This window comes from Silurus aristotelis (genome assembly GCF_946808225.1).
Source record: "Silurus aristotelis genome assembly, chromosome: 6".
NCBI classification, from domain to species: Eukaryota; Metazoa; Chordata; class Actinopteri; order Siluriformes; family Siluridae; genus Silurus; species Silurus aristotelis.
The window spans coordinates 22,038,114-22,052,016 of NC_139579.1; the positions used below are offsets into that span (position 1 = coordinate 22,038,114).

At 38.2% G+C, this 13,903-nt stretch overlaps 1 protein-coding gene across 4 annotated transcripts; it reads left to right on the top strand.

The window, feature by feature from the left end:
- The first annotated feature begins 978 nt into the window (after positions 1 to 978).
- Positions 979 to 13,635, top strand: hivep2b (HIVEP zinc finger 2b). 4 transcript variants are annotated; one of them, XM_083545012.1, is made up of 8 exons: positions 3,853 to 4,153; positions 5,665 to 9,646; positions 9,728 to 9,997; positions 10,073 to 10,224; positions 10,310 to 10,485; positions 10,593 to 10,688; positions 10,812 to 11,518; positions 11,683 to 13,635. In XM_083545012.1, the coding sequence occupies exons 2-8, from the start codon at positions 5,924 to 5,926 to the stop codon at positions 12,121 to 12,123; spliced, it is 5,565 nt and encodes a 1,854-aa protein (XP_083401138.1). In that variant the 5' UTR covers positions 3,853 to 4,153; positions 5,665 to 5,923; the 3' UTR covers positions 12,124 to 13,635. The 4 variants fall into 4 exon arrangements, with proteins under 4 accessions (XP_083401137.1, XP_083401135.1, XP_083401138.1 ...); XM_083545011.1 differs by lacking the exon at positions 3,853 to 4,153 and adding an exon at positions 979 to 1,153 and having other exon boundaries at positions 5,665 to 9,997; XM_083545009.1 differs by lacking the exon at positions 3,853 to 4,153 and adding an exon at positions 979 to 1,121 and having other exon boundaries at positions 5,665 to 9,997.
- Positions 13,636 to 13,903: the final 268 nt, after the last annotated feature.

Consider the following 13,903-nt stretch of genomic DNA (forward strand, 5'->3'; position numbering starts at 1 on the left):
TTTAATGATGTTAAATTTGACAGTAATGGGGTCAGCAAAAACGTTTTTCTGAAATTCACGACATTGCCATAGGTTGATGAACGTAAACGTAAGTGATGACACTGAAGAAAATGCCTGCAGAGGTGAAAATAATCACTGGCTGAATATGTTGCAATGTTGCAAACTGGTTTCTGTCCTGACACAACAGTGAATTAAAATAACCTCAGAAATGTATTGGTCTGTGCCACTTTAATTTAATTTGACTGCATTTTTAAATTACACTGATCACTCAGTCCGTCTGGGAGGCGTGTCTACCCATGGTAATTTTCAAAATGACAGATTAATTTGGAAAACACATCAGAACTGATTAGTTTGGTAACACTGCTGAACTTATACAGTTCCGTCAAAGCACATTAATTGAAGATAAATGGTTTTCAGGACCATTTAGGCCACTATCAGGTCTGCCAGCTTCAGGGTAGCTGAAGAGTTTTATGTTGGGTATGAAACCATTGCTGTATTGATCTCTTTACAGGAATAAAAATCATGCTGAAAATACAGGAATATTTCTAGCACAATTAGTACAAGTGCAAAAATTCAAACATTTAGCTAGTAAGCATTTAAATATCTAAAAAAGCAATGCTGTACTTAAGTCAGCTGTACTTAAGACACTTTCTGTGCAGCAGCTGCAGCATGGATGTACAGTAGCTGTAATATTCTAAGATAATGTCCTTGCTTTCTCAATGCTGTGCTCATCTTTTCTCAAAGCTGTATTCATCCTTCTTCTTGCATTCCTCTGGCCTTCCCTCCCTTTCTCTGTGGTGGGATTGTACAGCTCCAGAGCAAGCTGAAATCTATTTCTGTCCCTGTATATTCTCTTCTGGCTGCTGCCAACCAGACCCTGCGTTGTCACGGTGATAGACATCTCCACCAGCCTCCCTCAGCCAATCAACACACCAGGTGTTTATGCCAAGAAACATGATCATTTTCCATTTCCTTCCCACTCCTCTTGCATGAGACTAAGGGATTAGTAGCAAAGCCTAGTGAAGAGCACTCAGTGAAAAACAGGAACCTCGGTATTGGCACTCTGAGGATGGAAGTGTTTAGCTATGGAGGAAGGAGCTGAAGTCCATGGATCAGTCAAGGTGAGACAGAAGATAAGTATGAATTCACTTTGGTATGTATATATACTTGTTTAGAAACAACCTGATATAGATACATTAGAAGTTTTATTGTTACTTGTTTGAGCCCTCAGTCTCACATCATTGAATAAGAACCTTGTTAAAAAATATTATGAGGATGCTAAATGGCTCCAGCTGAATTTTCACATTTTTGTGTTGAGTATTTACCTATTGTCAAGAGTATTATTTATCGTTTCTACCACATTTTCCCCCAAACTGACATCAACTTTGTTGATGTATTATACTCAGACACACTTTTTGGAACTCCTCTTTAAACTCACTTATAACACAGTTTTCAGTGAAATCTTCAGTGGAGTCTTTTGTCTCATTATACAGTTTAGCCTGTGAAATGCAGAACTTCAGTTCTATCATAAGGAAACAGTGTGTGTGTTTCCATGACGATGAGTTAACGATGGCTCCAGATGGAGTCCACCTCCTGAAGGCATTTGCAAATTCGTTTCATTCATTCTCATTCATTTCCCAGACCTTTTTAATGGTGTCGAATACATACAGAGAATGTAGAATGCCATTATCTAATCCAGACACATCCTACTTACATACATTGAGAAGACATTTCTCGGTGTGCCCTACTAAATAGATATGGAAATCATTTATCATGCTTCTGACAGCTAAAGCACTGGCTGAGTATGTTCCATTCAGTATTTCAGTGATCTGTGTGTAGCTACTCACTGAATAAGATAAGCGCATACTAAATACAGCAAAAATAGGTATTTTGTTGCCATGGGAACACTCCGCATGTCTTCACCCCATATGGCAAATGACATTTACATTAAAAAAAGAGATTAAGGAAGCTATTCACTTGGAATATTTAGGTGTAATTATACAATACTTCTCAAATGAAACGTTAGTAACAGTTCAAACAGTCTTTATTTAAGCCTTAAAAAAAGTTGAATGTATAGTGTAAGGGCCTGTTAAATGTGTAGTGTAAGGGCCTGTTAAAACCATGAAAGGAAGTGAATATGCTTGACAGTTTAATTACTTATTTTGAACACCCCCATGCTTTTAGTAAACATTTGTGTGTAATGTAGCCATTTTTAACATATATTGTACAGTCTTTTAAATATACCATGTAAAGAATCCTGTGAGAAACCTTTCTATCCTGTTGGATTTTGTCTCTTCCCAGATGATAGTGTCCTCATCCACAACTGTCTAATGTGCATAGTTGTACACTAAATACACCACTTTTTATTAATATTTGAAAAAATATTTTGTGTATAGGCTTAAGGTTCACCTCGGGTATACCTCTCAGTTAATAAGGTCCACAGAAATGTATTTGTATTTCTTGTTTAATTGCTATGCTGTATTAAAACTTGGACACTCCAGGTGTTCACAAACCTTTAAATGGCAGTGTATTTATAAAACTTTAGTTTGTTTATGTTCAATAACTTCCTAATCCTGTTCAGGGATGCAGTGGATCAAGTCTTTGCTAGGAAGTGGCAATTTATCTCTGGATGAGATGCCAGTTACTGCATGCTTATTCACACCTGGGGTGCAATTTAGAGTAGCTAAACCTACCAGCATGTGTTTGGACAGTGGAAAGAAACTGGAGAGCCCAGAGGGAAGCCATGCAGATGGAGATGCAGGGAGAATGTGCAAAACGGTAAACATAGAAAAAGCATTTAGGCTTAAACCAGGACCACGGAGCTATGAGCTAGCAACACTACCTGCTGCACCACTCCACCATGCTGTCTCTGCATACAGTTTTAGTTTAACAGGGATATGATGCTTTTGGCCTCTAAGTGTACCTTTTTTTTTACTGTCTCTATTTACAAAACCAGAACTTGATCATAACCACATTCTATATTCAATGTTTGCAATCTTTCGCATCACCTGTGTGTGTGTGTGTGTGTGTGTGTGTGTGCTTTAGAGAGAATTAGAGGTGTGTCAAATCACATCTAAATAGTCAGCAGCCATGAGTTGTGCCTGGGGTAGTGGAAAAGCCAGGCGACCCAGTGGGACAGACCATTATATTTATAGAGAGAGATGAGAGGCTTGACCTTCACTGTTCAATGAGGATCAACCATTAAGAGCAATAACTCAACATACTCAATACCTTAGATAAAAGTTTCTTACATGTTCATTGCCACACATTTCTTCACTGAAACATGAGTTTTAGTTTAGTAAGTGGTTTGCCAATAATATGCTTTAATCATTATCTTCTAGATTCTGTAGTGTTACAAATTGGTTTATAAAATATTGCTACTAACGAAAAAATCTGTAATAGGTTTAATTCAATGCCATAAAACATATATTATCTAATGTTGTATAAACATTAATTAATGTGCAAATTGTTTTATATTAAGCATTTACATAACAAAGGCAGTTAAATAAAGGTTTATGTTATACATCATGAAATGATTCGGCAAAGATATGCAACTCATATATATTGGTTCATTGTTAAAATGTTTTAAGGATACTGGTAATTTTTAGTCGATCATTAACATGTATTGTGCTGAAACTCTTGTCAGAAAGTGTAGCAGTGATTCATAGCAGCACAACCGTTGAATTAGTTTTTTTTTTTTTTATCTTTAACATTAATTGCTTTTGTTTAATCCTCAATCATATCATATGCTTTCAATAAGCATTTTGTTAGGAGGCACAACACAATTCATGGTGTGCATGCTTATGTATGCAGTGCACCCTAAATGAATGATGTCTGTGCACTGTTGTCCATGGCTTCGAAAGTGGTCTTCAGTGTGGGCTGTTGTATAAGCCCTGACAGGGCCCCTTTGCTATTTTTGTTCCTGGATACACGTCTCAGTGAGGTATTTTCTGTGGTGACTCGCTTACATCAGTAGGTCTGATAGTGTACCCTTAATACACACAATGTGGATCATTGATGGGGCTAATGTTTGGCTTATTTGGCTTTAAATCCGCTTTTCTTGAGGATGATACACTGGAATATGGAAGATATTAATTCTAAAGGGAGCTGGAAATGACTGGAGATGTTGGACAAAGCTGTATTTAAACACCAGGTTTGTAAATGGCAATCGATATGTTTGATGTTGTTGTAGCTGTGCTTGCTGGAGGGTGACTTGCCAGTTCGAGTCTGTCCTTGACTGCTTTGCTCTTATTTACCATGTAATTCATCCATCATGCAATCCTCCAGTCTTTCCTGAAGTGCCACAGTGGATGTCATTTCTAAGACATTTGCTGTGACTGCTGATACAGTGGGGTGCTGATACATGACGTAATGACCCCCCCCTCCGACTCTGGCTATATTTTAAATGTCAGTAATTTGATGATGCTTAATGATGTTTTACTTTTCATCTTGTAGCTGGTGATGTTCATGCAGATGTGTAAGAGTGTTGTCAAAATGGCAAGTGTTAACAGTTGGCTAAAACTCTTACACTTTTCATTCAAGATCCAAGAACAATCCATTAAAAGAAACAATGGTAGAAATTATGGTATGATTTTTATTTTTAGCTATTTCCTTTGTTTAGTCCACGATTCCACATTTAAAATATATCATTAACCCATCTGTGGTTCAGATATGGTTGCTGTAAATAAGCGCACACTTGCAGTTTTTTTGTTGTTGTATCTTTCATTCATTTGTCCACACATTAATTCATCCCCCTTGCACTAAGGGAGACCCGAGAATGGGATCTGAGTGACCTTGAAAGGAATGCTGGAGAATCCTGTCACCTCTAGAGACCCTACTATTCCACATCCACCTCTTTGTATAAAGCGAATTGTGACAGGGGCAATGTTTGAAAGTAAACTAACGTATGTGGCTCAGGTTTCTTTCTGATCTAATGCCATTGAAACTTCTCATGTCCTAATTAACACAAGCTAAGAGGTGTGCACTAGATAATCCTAAATAACCTCATTAAAGTCACATTGTTTGATGTGAAGAGATGAACTGCCCCTGGATGTCTTTCCTGATGCTGTTGTAAGTGCTTTATATTTTGCACAAATGAAACATTATTCGTAGTGTTTGTATGCTGCAACACTAAGTGAAAGCGTATTTAATTTTCCTCCTTTAGTCCTACAAGCTGTAAACTGTACCCCTTAGCAGTCACATCAGACGTCTAGAATCAACCATATGTGGGAAATAAAAGTAAAAAAGTTACCATAAAACCCCCAAAATCTTTTAGATCACTAAAATGTTTTTATGTTTAAATATACTTTCCACTCAGAATATTAGGTTGCCCCTTTCATGGGTATGTGGCATATACATTACACACTTGCTGCAATAAGTGCCCATTTACACTATAAATAGCCGTAGGCAAACATGTAAAACAATGCGGCTGTTAGATTGTGCTCAATCACATTATACATCATACAAACTCAGTTTAGAGAATTATTATTGTTATTATTATTTGTATTATTATTTGTATTATTATTATTATTATTATTATTATTATTATATGATGTTTAAGTAAATTAGTTTCTGCAATGTTGAAAAGTTCAACTGACATTTATTTCTTTCAATACAATTTTTATATCTTATAAAAATTGCTGTTTATTTATTATTTTCCTTTAGATAACCTGGAACTGATCACATGGGCCTAAGAGTACACTGAAGAAGGAATAAAAACATTGGAAAGAAAATTATCCATCATTTTTTGAGATCCTTGCAATCAACCTGAAAACTGCATTTGTTCATTTTGGAACTTATGGCACTTAAAAAAAGATTTTGCACTAAATTAATTAGGACATTCTGTACTATCCGATCCTACAGAATGAAGTAGCAAAGATGTAGCAGACATAACTACTGATATTAGAAAAAACATATTTGCATCATGGAGACTCCTGAACCCGCTATTGCAGTAGGATGTTCCCCACAGAGAGGCAATTTGAAAGATGAGAAACATTCTGATTCTGAAATGGCCCAAAGAGATCATATGCCTGCCACCAAGGACAAAGCACCACTAACAGAAAGACCCCACAGAGATGATTTAAGGTCATGTCTCAGTATTGAGGCACATTCAGTGGGGTCTGGATCTAGTCCTTCCTTACAAGCCAGTGACCGCAATCCAATCTACACATGGAGGAAGACGCAACGTTTCACTCCCCTTGGCAAACGATGTATCCAACCAAGTGTTAACCTCTTGTCATTGGGTGTGCACAAAAAAGAGCTGAAAGTGAAGAAGACAGGAAAGTATGTGTGTCATTACTGTGGGAGAGCATGCGCCAAACCCAGTGTACTGAAAAAACACATACGTTCTCACACTGGTGAACGACCATATCCATGTGTTCCTTGTGGCTTCTCATTTAAAACTAAAAGCAATTTGTATAAACACAGAAAATCTCACACACATGCTGTCAAAGCCGGATTGTTTCCATTTTCAGAGCAAGATAGGAAGCATAGTAGTATGGATGAAGAAGTAACAGTAGAAGGAGAAATGCACTCGGATGCTGAGCAGAGCACTGACACTGATGAGGAGGTGAAAGAAGAGGCAACTCTTGCACAAAGACAGCCCATGCATAGAGGCAGCTCAATCCGAATGAAGGAAAGTGGAGACAGTGTACAGGAAAAGTGTGTTCGACATACACAAAAGATCCCTGGGATTACCTTTACACAAAGTCCATCAAACGAGAGTATGTCAGGAAAAGTATCTTTATGGCAGTTTCGAGAAATGATGGCACCTGTTATTGTCTCTCAGGTGGACCAAGAACTTGAGTCTTCTAGCATAAAGCAAAGGCTTGCCCTTAGGCTTTCAGAAAAAAGAAGTCAAGATTCCCTATCTCTCCCTAGCTCATACAGCAAAGGCAGCACTGACTCTGGCTACTTTTCACGCTCAGAGAGTGCAGAACAGCAGTTCAATCAACCCAGTGCAAATGCCAAGTCATACCAAGAAATTATGTTTGGGAAGTGTTATAGACCAAGTGCCAAGCCAAGGCAATCAATCACTGTACAGACCTGCATGACAGACATAAATGAGACTCCATCGAGTTTTATGATTAAATTGACCAAAGGAATGGCACCTGAGGAAGTTGCATGCCATTTGCACAGAAACAAAAAAGACCTGGCCAGATCAATAAAAATCGAGTCAGAATCTTTGCAAGAAGAGTGTCAGGAATTCCCAGAACTGTTTCAGTGTCGGACTAAACTATTAGAAACCCCTCCAGAATGTGGTTTACTATTACGGAGCAACTCTCTTCCAACACCATCTGATTCCAATGTGAGTGCACCACAGGCACTAAGGAGCAGTAATTCTTTTGATGAGAGGATGACAAACGAAGAAATCTCCTTTCGCAGCTCCATGGGCATGAGAAAACTTATGAGACAGGCTGCCTTTGAGCACTCTGCACATGAAGGACATGTAGAACTGGATAACCACACTTTGGTTTGTGGCCTGAAATCAGAGCCAAATGTTGACAGTCCTGATGATTCTAAAATTGGACTAGAGAATTGTCCAGAATCAGAGTCATGCCTCATGTTTCAGAACCACATGATGGAAAATGCTACAAGGAAGCGTAGAAAAGGAAAGAACATTATGGACGAGGAAGATTTTCCAACCCAAAATAAGCCTTCATGCTTGCCTGACCTCACAGGGGACCTTTCTACAAAGCAAGATATTTCGGATGCTACGTACACTGACTGTACTACATATACAGAAAGATTGGCTGGAAGCAACGTTATCTCTGTAATTCAGCACACTAAATCAATAAGTAGGCCGAGTTCTGCAGAAAAATTCACTGATTTTGAAACACAACAGTTTAATAAAAGTACCCTTTCCCAATTAATTGAAAAGGAGCAGATTAAGGAGAAGTACAAAAGTGACCGAGTCATGCATTCTGGAAAAATAGAGAGTCAATATGGTGGAAGTAGTTTGATCTACCAGTGGTCTCATTTTTCTAAACAACTAGCTTTTCAGTCTGGTATTCAAGTTCCTGAGATTAGAGTTACTGAGGAGCCTGACAAACCAGAAAAAGTAAGAGATGTGCAGGTTAGACCAAATGAAAAAAACAGAGAAGAATTCCAATGGCCTCAGAGGAGTGAAACTTTGTCAAACTTCCCAGTTGAAAAGCTACCTCCAAAAAAGAAACGCTTGCGTTTAGCTGAGATGGAATGTTCTTCGGGTGAATCAAGCTTTGAATCTGCTTGTACTAGTCTCTCCAGGAGCCCAAGTCAAGAAAGCAATTTATCTCATAGCTCAAGCTTTTCTCAGTCACTTGACAGGGAGGAAAGTATAAATGTCGCATCTCCTGCTAAATCGGATGAGTTTAGTAAGTGTTTGGAGTTCTTGTCTGTTCCAGGAAGCTCACTAAGCCAACAGAGAGAGATGAGGCGGTCAGCATCAGAACAGACACCCTCCAACTTACCCAATGAATTACCAGAATTTAGAAGTAAGTCTTTTGATTATAGCAACCTTTCTTTTTCAACCAGTCCTATTCAAAGCGACAACTATACCAGTGAATGTGGATTTAAAGAACGAAGAAGAGGATGTTTGGTTAGACAGGCTTCTTTGAGTGGTGATCCAGAAACTTTAACACATGACAAATCCATGGAGGTGAACAATACACAGGGAGGTCCAGATGCAGTTGAAATAGGCAGAAAACTGTCTTCACCAGACAAACAGTTTTTGTTGGAAGGTTCCTCTAGTGGCATTGAGAAAATTAGGTACTCTTTGTTGCATGTAAGTGTTTCCCCACACCAGCTTATTTCACCAGATTTGGCTAGGATGCCAGAGCAAATCCCTTATAAACAGCCTCTCCTTCCCCAGACTTTACAGATGCATCAATGTCATGGTTTAAAGCAGAAAATAAAGAACGAACCTGAAGATTCAAAAACAGCAGAAGATCCTAGAATTGCTCTTTCAGATCTACCAAAAGACAGTTCACACAGTGTGGCCAATGTCCTGTCAACAATAGCAGTTCTTTCACAAGCTCAGCCTGCCTTAGCCAGTCGGAATGTGCGTGGTATGTTAGTTCCAGTCAGAATTCAGATGCAAGTACCATCCTATGGAAACATCACATACACCAGTATATCTCATATTCTGGATTCTCAGTATGCAACAAACTTAACACCTAATAATGCTAACACTCAAAGTCCATTTTTAAATGTTACATCACAACACAGAGCTGGATTTGATGCAGGTCAAACACAAGGACATCTAAGAGGACTTCTGCATAACCCACAATCATCACCTGCAAAACTTAATACAGGCATACCTTTGTCCTTGACCTCTAGAACCATTTCAACTACAGAGGCTCCAAGTGTTGGGGCTAGTAAGCGAATGCTTTCGCCTGCCAGCAGTATTGAGCTTTTCATTGAAGCAACTCAGCAAAAACGAGTCAAAGATGAGAATATGTATGGACAGATTGTAGAAGAACTTAGTGCTGTAGAATTAGGACATCCTGATCTTGCCAAAGAGAAACACAACAAGGATAATAAAGCAACACATGTACAAACTCCATCTGGGACAATTGAAGAGATAGAAATGGAGGATCCTAACATGGACTTCTACAATAAAGCAGGCTTATCATTGCCCAGCAGTGTTTCTCAAGAAGCTATTTTGGTAAATAATTTGCCTATTGCAGTGCAACTTGCTACAACAGCATTATCTAGAGATATTGCCAATACTCTGGTGCTCTCTCAGTTTCCAGGTCTTCACACTACAACATGTGTGAGTTGGTGTTATCTCAATTGTTCCAAACCAAACAGCACCCAAACGGCACCGCACATCTCTGTGTATGCCTCTTGGTTTATGAGAAGTCATAATCCAAATCCACCAAGTCTCAGTACTGGAAAGGCTCTCGCTCTTCTCCAATCTAAACAGAAGAAAGAAAATACCACATATACATTCGCAGCCATGTATCAACCAGGAATACTTGTTACTTCAACTTTGACCGATCACAAAAAAGAACAGGTAGATTTAGATTTTTTTATTATGCTGTTGTGCAATCTGATTTCAAATATATTGGTTAATACATATTTTTGACAGGGGACCAATGAGGCTAGGGTGGGAGGCATAACATGTGATGCACAAATGAAAGATGTTAAGCAAAAATGTCGACCGTCACGTGACAATAGCAAAGAAACCGAGGCACCTGTACGGCAAACAGAGCCTGCTCGGGTAAAGATTTTTGAAGGAGGGTGAGTAGTACAGTATCTTTCTGTACAAATATCTGAAGAGATTTATTGATGAAAAGTGTTTGCTAATATATGTACTGACTTTCAGGTACAAATCAAATGAGGACTATGTGTATGTCCGGGGACGTGGCCGTGGGAAATATATATGTGAAGAGTGTGGTATTCGATGTAAAAAGCCTAGTATGCTAAAGAAACATATACGTACCCACACAGATGTGAGGCCCTACGTATGCAAATGCTGTAACTTTGCCTTTAAAACAAAAGGTTGTCTTTGTTTTACCGTATTTTTATGTCAAACAATTTTAGTACATAAGTACTAAAAAATATTCTCATCTGATGTGGTCAAACAATGTATTTTTATTTTAATAAAGGGAACTTGACTAAGCATATGAAGTCAAAAGCTCACTTGAAAAAATGCCTTGAGCTTGGTGTTTCACCCATGAATATGGACAATACAGATGTTGCTGGTAAGTCATTTATGGGTCATTTTACTGTGCTTTACTGCTTAAAGGAGGACAAGCATACATTTTTTAACACTGATTTTTGAACATCTGAAATAATAATTTAATTAAATGTTGTTTATTTTTCAGAACATGAAGATGATGTACAAAAACCATCAGAGATCAGACCAGTAATGGATGCAGCCATTAAACATCAGTTCTCTGATGTGGATGACTCAGATGGTGGTGAAGAAGATGGAGATGAACCAGATGATGACGAGGATGATGAATATGATGAGGACTCTACACCAAGAACCCATTCCAGGAGCACAAGTCCTCAGCCTTACACAATTAGCAAACCATTTCCCTCCATCTGTTTTACAAAGAACTTGGATCCTAAAGAAAGTCTTGAAGCATCATCAGTCAGTAATGAGGATGATCTAACTCTTGAACAAACAAGCACCTCATTTGATCTTTGTACACCTCAACTGCTCTCTCCTCGTTGGGACTCACCTCATCAAAGAAACATCTGCCCACGGGGGGATTTGACCTCACAAGGTCATCCGATTCCAGGAAGGGCTCCCTCCCCCCTGAGACCCATTTTATCAAGACGAGATGTGAACATCAGAGGGGATCTCTCACCCATTCGACAGCTATCACCTGCAAGGCCTGTTTCGCCAGCGACAGATGTATCACGTTATCGTGCATCCTCCCCTCGTGGTCAACATAGAGGCATGCTTAGGGCTACATCACCACGCAGGGGAGCATATCAGCACAGATCTTATCTGGATTCGAGCAGGGAAATGAAATGTGAAGCCTCTGCCTTTAAACAAACCACTGCAATGTACCCAGAAATGGTATGTCACTTAACTGTAAAACATCTGATTGTTTATGGCTTTCATTTTCTAGTAGACATTATATTTTATTCTGTAATATTAATAAACATTTTTATAACATATAACGACATCAAACATTATTTGATCGTTGCAGTATTAATAAGTTGTGCTAATGATTAATTCAGGATAAACGAGAGGCCATTCTTCAAAATGTCATCGATGGTGTTCGCTGTGGTACTGATGCATCCACACTCCCCAGTCGAGGCATCTTCAGCCACTTGCCTTTGCACTCTCAACAGCAGGTACAGACTCCTATCCCAATGGTCCCAATTGGAGGTTTAAGAATGCCCTCCGTCTGCCCATCTGGTGTTTCTGTAGAGCGACACTCTAAGTCACAACCACATGGGGACATTTCAGAGAGGGCTAATTCCAGGCAAGCCTCAGTTTCTATTCCAGGACCTGGAGTAAGCAACATATCATCCCAGAGGAAGGAGCAGCCAACATCTTGCACTGGCCTTGCCAGCAAGGACAACAAGCAGGAGGAGAGTGTCCACATCTGTGCAGAGGCTATTGCATCCCTCAGGATCACATCAGAGGAACTAATTGGTAATCCTCCAGAAAGCTGATTCAAATAGCTTGTTGCAAAATGTTTTGTTATGTCAAGCAAAATCAAGCTTATTTGATGATTGTTGTTTTAGTAAGGTGCAATATGTGGCCAAAAGAAACGATAAAGCGTATATGCACATAATTTCATATACAGATGCACAGCACATATTTTAATCAAACTGCCATATAAGTCACATTTCCCATAACCACAACTTATTTTGTTCATGCATATCCATGCATATATGGCCATATAAATATCAATATGCAGTCCATAAATATTAAAGCAGTATTTCAGGAGCTTTATTCAAACTTCAGAATTATTGGAAATGATTTCTATATTTTTCAGCAACTAAAAAGTACCATCATTTTCCAAATCAAATGCATTAATATATAAATCATGACTACAACTTAATCACCCCCTTCGGATCAGCTTGTGCCTTTTTAGAATTGTTTGCCTATGCCTCAGTGAGACAGAAGTATTGGATGTATTGTTTAAAGCAGTGAATATAGTGTTAAACTGATCTAAAGTACTGTTGATGCTTTTGAAATTGCACTCAATTCACATTATACATTTTGAATACTAACTTCAGTAGTGCTAATATATATTGCTTGGTATATAGCTGTTATTTATGTTTGCTGGTGCACTTGTTTAATCTTTTGACTTTTCAGCACTTATGCAACACAGTGACAAGTTGTACATGTAGTTTATGATATGACAATGTATTATTGCTATGATAACCTAAAGTCATTTGTAAATGTTATGCAGTTAGATGACTATGTAAAGCACTTTCTACTGATGTAATTGACTGATGATGTGCAGTTGATATTTGGGATGTTTGGATTCATTGAAAGATTAATTTGTTTAAATGGCACAACATTCCAGCCACTGTTTAGTCAATTATATGCACATACACATGGTGTTGGGTAGTAAAGGATTACATATCAAATAGATCATGTATTCAGGTTACAAAAATGATGGACTACATAGAAACAGGATTATGCATTCAGGTCATAAAAAAGTAATATGGCAAAACCCCCAGAATGCATTAAAAGCTATTTATTAACAGACTACTTTTGTATACATTATGTAGTCACATTCTGTCTGAAAATAATTGTTGATTACAAAGAAATTGCATATTATGTTTACATCTTTTCACACTAAGCCATTGAAATCCTAAAAGTATAATGTAGCTAACCAAAATGTACTTTTTCTAACAAGGAGCAATTTAGGCACAACATTTTCATGTTTCTAAAAGCATATCTTAATTGATCTTAAACTACGCCTGCCTAATATCTGAACATAATTTCAAAAAAGATCAGATTATGTTGTATTTTCATAAATTCATACTTATTATCAGTGCCTGAGTACATTTTTTAAGTAATCTGCCCAACACTACGCATATTCTCATGAACACACAAGCACCTACATACACACCTAAGCACACATGCACTCACGCCAAGGTACAAATACACACACACACACACACACACACTCACACACACACACACACACACACACACACACACACACACACACACACACACACACACACACACACACACACACACACACACACACACACACAATCATGTACTGTAATTATTTTTTTCTAGTGTGTCCTGTGTGAGAACAAATGAACAAGAATTGATGTCTGTATAAGTTTTTTTTCTTGACATCAGATTTGAACTGAACTGTGTGTCTGATTGTATACAGTTTTAAGGTGCAATTGTTTTTAATTGTCTCAAAATGAAAATATTGTATTAGACATAGAGAGGACATATAAATTAGTATGATATTTT

Coding starts and splice junctions, on each gene's coding strand:
- hivep2b (XM_083545011.1), top strand. CDS start 5,924: ATGGAGACTCCTGAACCCGCTATTGCAGTAGGATGTTCCCCACAGAGA. Junction 10,225..10,309: donor GTAAAGATTTTTGAAGGAGG/GTGAGTAGTACA, acceptor ACTGACTTTCAG/GTACAAATCAAATGAGGACT. Junction 11,519..11,682: donor CTGCAATGTACCCAGAAATG/GTATGTCACTTA, acceptor TGATTAATTCAG/GATAAACGAGAGGCCATTCT.